At 59.1% G+C, this 7,289-nt stretch overlaps 1 protein-coding gene across 1 annotated transcript in view; it reads right to left on the reverse strand.

The window, feature by feature from the left end:
• Positions 1 to 372: 372 nt before the first annotated feature.
• The window catches only part of TPCN2 (two pore segment channel 2), a 34,682-nt gene continuing 27,765 nt past the window's right edge, over positions 373 to 7,289 (reverse strand). Inside the window, exons 20-26 of the mRNA XM_011942753.1 lie at positions 6,337 to 6,408; positions 5,078 to 5,154; positions 4,614 to 4,695; positions 4,436 to 4,518; positions 3,777 to 3,858; positions 3,248 to 3,342; positions 373 to 2,483 (exon numbers count right to left, since the gene is read on the reverse strand). Of these exons, the coding sequence (XP_011798143.1) occupies positions 2,405 to 2,483; positions 3,248 to 3,342; positions 3,777 to 3,858; positions 4,436 to 4,518; positions 4,614 to 4,695; positions 5,078 to 5,154; positions 6,337 to 6,408 (570 nt within the window). The 3' untranslated portion in view covers positions 373 to 2,404. The remainder of the gene's footprint in view (positions 2,484 to 3,247; positions 3,343 to 3,776; positions 3,859 to 4,435; positions 4,519 to 4,613; positions 4,696 to 5,077; positions 5,155 to 6,336; positions 6,409 to 7,289) is intronic.

The raw sequence follows: 7,289 nt of genomic DNA on the forward strand, positions 1-7,289 counted from the left end.
TGGCAGTGATGGGAGGCTGGTGACATGCAGGGAAACTGACCCAATAACGGATTAAGGAGAATAAGAACCATTCCCAGAAAGGGCCTTAGAACTATGGAAAGAGAGAAAGCTGGAACATACCCTGTGGTGCGGGGCTGAAATCGGAGGTGTTAGTGTCATTCCCAGCTGTTAAGAGATGAGAGAGATAGAAGTACGTGCACATATCCTCTAGCTCTGTCCACTAAGAGCTCCCGTGCACAGCAATCCGCAACAGCCAGGAGCACCCCTCGCACCTACAGCCTGCTTCCTGCTGCTGCTCTCCATTCAAAGGAATGGGGCTCCTTAGAGCCGGGACTCACTCCAGTAAATGAAAGGGAAAGGGGCAGCCAGGTATAAGGCTGGAACATCTTTTTGCACCAGAAAGTGAAGAAACAGCTAAAGAACCGTAGGTACATAACAAAAAAACACAAAAGGCAGAAGAAGGAGCTCTCACGGGCCAAACAAGCAGGACCTGAGCCTGAGAGTAAACATCGTAACAGATCACAGCCCTGAATACAAGCAGGGGCCAGGATCCACACAGGTGGGAGCAAGGAAGGAAGGAAAAAGTAAAGGCAGTTTGACGGGGATGGGATATTGGCATCGCTTCACACTACCTCCCCACTCATTCATTACAAAGGGTCGTTACTGGGCAGTGGAGAAGCTGACCAGGGCCACCGTCACCAAGCAACAAGAGAGAACACCAGCAGGAGGCTAACTGCATTCGGGCAGCCCCTGTCAGGAGGCAGCGTCCATCCTGTGACACTCGTAGACGAAACGCAGACCCAGAACCTACCACAAGGAAACCTCACATAAACAAGCTGGGAGCCACGGACTTATCTCCAGAAGTGCCAAGGTCGTACAAGCCCAGGGAGACGGAGCCACCGTCCAGGCAGATTAGGTCACCATGACCACAAAGCCACGTGCGACTCACTCCTGACGCAAATGTGGGTTGGACACCGTCCCAAAGCACAGAGGGGGCAGGGCCAGAACAGCAACCACTCAAGTGATTCTGAAGGAAGCTTCTCTTTACCTGCAACTTCTCCCCAAGTTTGTGGTGGTTCCCATACTGTTATTGTTGTTATTATTCGACATGAGTAAAAAGGAACTCATGACCTTCTCCTTGGACTTGCTCCTCTCCCCAGTCTCAATACCAACCACGTTGTTGTTCACGTCACCCCCTCCCCAACCACCCCACAGGGGCTACAGCGTGGGCTCAGCACCTCTAAAGGAAAAGCAGATGAAAGAACTTGTGCCTCCCAGGCGAAAACACACAGTGCACAGGCAACCCTGGCAGAGCCCATCCCTTCCTGGTCCTGCTGAGTTCGGGCACAGACCGGGCACAGCCCGGGCACCAGGCTCGGTGTGCAGTGTGACGGGGAGTGGTGTCCCTGGAGTTGTTTCTGGAAGTTGCCGGGTCCACCTTGCCTTAAAAATAGTCAACCACATCCCATCCCACCACTAGATGGCACCCAAACCACAGCAGAAAGGGGGCGTGGGTTGGCACCTGAGGTGAGAAAACCACTGGTCAGTCTGGACCTGGCGTGCTTCAAGTGGCAACAAGGCTTTCCACACACTGCTCACTTGCCCCACCTCCCCACCCCAGGCCCCCTGCCACACACCTGAGGACACAGGAAATAAGGTCACCATTGGCTTATACATGCCCTTGAGCAAAACAGAAAAGGTGCCCCTCACGGCAGGTAGACAGCGCGCCCCCCCCCCCAGGATACGCCTCACAGCCACATGCCCTTGTGCATTGCACAACCCAAACAGCTTTACTCAACAACCCCACTCCGGAGAAGCAGGACTAGAACTGTGCTGAAGTTAAGAATGACAATCCCATTCTTTGCAGGACTTATTGATGAAAATAATTGGCAATCAGACCCCTAAAGAAACACACCCAGTCACACTCATGCAAGCCACGAAATAATAAAACACGGTCAAGGTTCTCTCCATGTCAAACCACCAGCATCCCCACCGGAATGCCCTGGAAGTCTGCTGGTTAACCTGTGCAGGCCCTGGTCAGGCCTGTGGTCCCCAAGGGCCACCAGCAGCAAAGGCACCCGAAGCTGCAGGGGACAGGGGAGGCCGCTGCTTCTCGCTTTTTTGTCTGTAAGGTCCCTGTGCAGTGGGCGAGGGAATTCTCACTGAAGCAGCTCTAAAAGAAAGCGGAGCGCATGGCGCCTCCCGGAAGCACCAGTAGTTGTTCTGTGGATGGCTGTTGGGCCGCACGCAAAGGACTTGGTTCCTGTCTCCAGCTTAGTGGTCTGTCAGAGGAAAGGTCTCTTCCTGCTCGGCTGGCCACAGCATGGCCGCCTCTTCCATGATGGGCACCTGTGTAGGCCAGCCTCTCTCTCCTGCCGCCCTGGCTGGGACGGCAGCCCGGATGTCACCTGCACAGCCGCAGGTGCGGGTGCTGGCTCAGCCTCTCCATGAGCTCGTCCTCCCTGGGCTCCTCCAGAATATCCCTGTGGAATTGAGGAAAGATGCACACAGGGGCCTCTCACAAGAACAAGGGAGCAAAGCTTAGCAACACATGCAAAGTGAGTGTCACAGGGACACAGGGACTCAGATGAGCCTCAGGATGGATGTGGCCACTAGAAATATCTACACGGCATTCTCAAAAGCCCAGGGGGCACATCTTCCCACTGGCTGGCAGGACCGCAGGGCTTGGCTGCAGCGACTCAGCAGCCCCTCGTGGAAGGCACAGCCCCACAGCAGGCTGCCTCTGGGTGGCCACCTTTCTGGACTAGGAGAGGAACCATCTCAAAGCTGCCAGGAGAAGAGATGGGTGCGGCTTCCTCAGCTCCCCTGTTTACATCCAACAGGATCCAATGGACCCTGAAGGAAGGTGCCTTACATATGCCCAAGCAGGAGGGCAGGACAAAGGATGCGACCCCAGCGGCAGGAAGAAGAAGCCCCCGATCCCGGCTCTGAGCCTCCCCACCAGCGGCAGGAAGAGGAAGCCCCTGACGCCGGCTCTGAGCTTCTCCCCCAGCGGCAGAAGAGGAAGCCCCGGATCCCGGCTCTGAGCTTCTCCCCCAGCGGCAGGAAGAGGAAGCCCCCGATCCCGGCTCTGAGCTTCCCCCATGCCGCACAGGACCCAAGCCAGATAACCACGCAGAGAGGGAGGAGGGCCATCAGGCCTGCCCGCCACCTTGGCCCCTCCACCCCCCAGCTCTTGGCTTCACACCCCAGGGGGCCACACAGAAGCCCTTCCCCACTCACACACCTGAATGGGAGCTCCACAGTCATCTGGTAGGTGGCCTCTGGGGTCCCAGCAAGTGGCTGCAGGTGGCTGTGGGGGTCCCACTTGTGAAGGAAGTTCTGGCAAGCAGGAGGGAGTGGCCAGTGAGTGTGGGCCCCGAGTAAAAGCAGCCTTGCCCCATCCCCAGCCCCTCCAGGGTCAGCCACAGGGCACCCACTGAGGGGGCTAAGCCGTTCACCCTGGACACCCAGGCACCGGCCCCACAAGGCTGCTGGCTCCTCCTGGAGCCGATGTCCAAGGCCCTCCTTCAGCCCGACCTGGCAGCCTGAGAATTCCCACAGCCCAGATGTCAGGAGCGTTCCCCAAGGCCCCAGCAGCCAGGGCGGGCAGCACTGAGCCCCACAGGAAGGGCTCGGCCTCACTCAGGACCCGCCTAATCCAGCACAACTGTCATCACAGTTCCAGGCAGGCCTGGCCAGTGGCCTCAGGCCCATCGAGAGTGAATTAGAAACAAACGACCATGGAGAACAGCCTGGGTGGGGATCTCCGATACCTCCAGAATCAGGGCCAGAAACAGGTTGACCCAGATGACAGATGACACCAGCCACCACAGTACAAAATAGATCTTGGACCACCTGCGGAAGACAGGGGCCCACCCCGTGAACCACGATGAGCAAAGCAGGAGCACTCGATACGGACACCGCTGCTGTGTGGTCAGGACGGTGCCTGGGCATCCGGTCCACGCACGCCATGACACAGAGCGCACGACTATTTCCACCTCAAAACAACCCAACCGAGGCCTAAAAATGTGCAACAAGCTGCCGAGGTAGCTCAGCCAGCAGGAGGCGGCGCTGGGATGAAAACCCAGGACCATCGCTGGGGCCCGTCTGAGCTCTTCAAGCTCAGAGCTGAACTATCTCGTTTATTCAGCCTTCCTGGGGCTCCCCCACCCCCGTGGAATTCCTCAGAAGCCCCAAACACACCAATGGCCTCCAGGAGGTGTAAACCCAGAGTCACTGGCCACCATCCTGAGAGTCACGATGTGGCTACGCAGGGGGCAGGGGCAAGGCCAGCCAGGATGCCATGCTGACTTCCCTATCAAGGCCCAAGTCCCTGTCCCAGCCACGCTCCGGGCATCCAGTGCAGCGTGCCCGGATGCAAGGGAACCCCCAGGCTGCACGGAGAATCACCGCCGCCCAGACGGGGACTCACGGGCCCGAGTAGCGCCGATAGGCATCCAGGAGCACCTGCCAATTGTTCACCACCATCAAGTTCCACAGAGTGACCAGGGCAGCCTGCAGGGGCAGAGACCAGCAGTCCAGGAGGGCCCAGGCGGTGGGGAGGGGAGGAGCCCAGGGAGCAGGGCGCTGGGGCAGGGCGCAGGGCTCACCGCAAAGTCATCGAAGTTGTTGGCCCAGTACTCCAGCTGCTCGAAGCTCCCACAGGGCGCCGAGCCATTGGCAGAGGCCAGGCTGGGGGTCACAACACACCTGGGTCAGGGGCAGGGGCTCCAGATTCTGAGGCCTGACACCTTACAGCCCCTCCTCTGCTGGTGTGCTCAGCCTGGCCTGAAGGTCCAAATTGGGGTACAGAGGGTCAGGGGGCAGGGAGAGTGCTGCTCTGAGCAGGCCGTGAGAAATGTGTTTAGCAGACTCCAGGCAAGCGCTCTAGGAGAGGCGCAGAGTGGAGGTGGAAATCGGAGATCAGGAAAAGGGGGTGGAGGGAGGAGATGAAGGAACTGGGAGAACACCCTCCCCTCCTGAGACGCCGAGCCCACCAGGGCCACCGCCCAGGCCTCCCACCCACGCTGGCGCCCCTGAGACACTCCCTGTGGCACCTCAGATCCCACCTCACCTGCTGTTTCCAGGGGGAGCCACAATGACACCTCGAAACAAGTTGATCCCAATGATGGCAAATTCGTAGTAGACCACCTGGGAGGCCAGGAGCCAGGAACTGGTCAGCCCCACCCATGGGCGCACCTGCCCCCACCCCCTCCCCGCCCTCAGACAGAACCACAAAGCCAGGCTGATGCCTGTGAGGCCAGGACCCTCTGCCCAGGGCTGGGATTCCAGCCTGGCTGCTACTTCAAAACACATGCAGCTGGCCTCCCCCAGGGCTGGCAGGTCCACAGACACACAGGCAGGGGTGGTCATGGAGCTCCTACAGGAATCGGGGCCCTGCCCCCAGGTACCCTGGCAGCCACAATTAGGGGACAGGCTGCTGGCCCACCCCAGGCCCATCCCTAACATGCATCAGTAGAGAGTGGAGGGTACACGCCTGGGCTAACCTGGTCCCCTTTCTGGGCCTCAGTTTCCTCTCTTATGCAAGTTAGGGGGCTGGGCAGACAGCGCCTGAGGCAAGATTCTCTTCCCGGCGTCTATTTCCAGAGGCACGAGGCACAGCTGGGGTCCGGCCCAGAGCACCCCGTGGCCCCAGAGACACCTTCTCACCCCGGTGGTCTCTATGTCAACATGGTCAGAATAAAATGACAAAACTGCCTGAAGTCCGGCCGGGCTTCCTGCACAGGATGCCTCCTGTCACTCCACCCGAGGCAACACTGGGGCCTGCCTAGTCAGGGGCCCCTCTCCTGCCCAAGCCCGGCCACCAGGCAGAGCAGACGGGCTCCTCAGCTGGAAGGCTGGCCAAGGGGAGGGGCCGGGGTGTCCCACAGTTCTTGCTCAGCAAATGTGGCTGCAAGTCCCTGAAATCCCTCTAAAAAAGGAGCCTCGACCAAGTCCTCATCCTAGGGTTTGTGTGGGCTTTGGGGTCCTGGAGGCAAAGCCCTGTGCCTCTTAAATTTCTGTCATTAGTTTCTCAACGAGATCCACAACCCAGAAAACACAAGAGACTCGAAAGTTACCGAAACACTCTCTGGCATGCTCATGCAGGGCCACCAGCCACACCACCCTGAGCTCCCTGCTCTGCGAAGAAGGGGATGCCTCTGGCTTCTTACCCCGACCCTGTACTCCCCTGGCCTCAGGAACCTGCTGCCGTCCAAACCCAAGAAACTTCCTGCCGACAGAGCAGTGAGCCGGCCTGGCACCGCCTTCCGCCAGCCTCCCAGCCTCCCACTCCAGTGCATATCCCACCGCCAGCAGCAGCCTGGTACTCACCACCAGGATCCCGCCAAACGCACGCATGTTCTGCACCAGGCCCAGGACAGTACTGGCCACCACAGCCATCGGCTGAGGACAGGAAGAGAGCCAGCCCTTACTCCTCCTGGCCCCGCAGTGGGGACACCATCCCGGCCCACCACCCTGACCCTGACGGAAAGGCAAGATGGAGCAGGCCAATGACCACCAACCCACACACAGCTGGACCCACAGCCACCCCCACACACCTCTACACACCCACACAGGCCCCCACATCCACCCATACACACCCTTGCACCCCAACACCCACATCTACCCACACGCATTCACACACGCTTGCATCGCCCACCCGCACGCACTCACTCACCCACTCCTGCATCCCAACACCTCCAGCCCAGCCTCATTCAAGCACTGACTTCAAGTCCCTGTGGGAAGCCCTTCTCTGCCTCCCAACCCACTGCAGGTGGGTCAGCTACTCTGTGGCCTGGAGGCGCCAAAGCAATGCAGAGCTAGAGGTGGCAGGACCACCCGCAGGAACTGCGTCTGAGAAGGGGCCTCTGAGAACCAGCAGGGAGGCCCCAGCTCCAAAGAGCCGCTCCTCCTCATCACAGGGTAGCCGGGAGAAAGGCTTTCAAATCAGCCGCATCAACCCACCTGAGGAATCCAAATTACACAACACAGCTAAACGACACAGTGGAGACCAGTCGGCATGGACGTGCGCACACGGGGCGTGTCATCGTGAGCATGCACATACTCACATGAGAGGCCCTGAGAAACTGCGACTTCAAGCAAAACAGCGTGATTCCAGGGCCTGCTGTGCGTCATTTCCCTCAAAGTCACAGTTTCCAAGAACCTGTGGGCGGCACTGAGGCCTTAGTGTGGATGTGTGCACACACGACCATGCGTCTTACACGGGCACAGCTTCACATGGATGTCTGCATGCAATGTGTGCACAGGCGACCATGCGTCTTACA

This window comes from Colobus angolensis, unplaced genomic scaffold, assembly GCF_000951035.1.
Source record: "Colobus angolensis palliatus isolate OR3802 unplaced genomic scaffold, Cang.pa_1.0 Scaffold21, whole genome shotgun sequence".
Lineage (NCBI taxonomy): Eukaryota > Metazoa > Chordata > Mammalia > Primates > Cercopithecidae > Colobus > Colobus angolensis.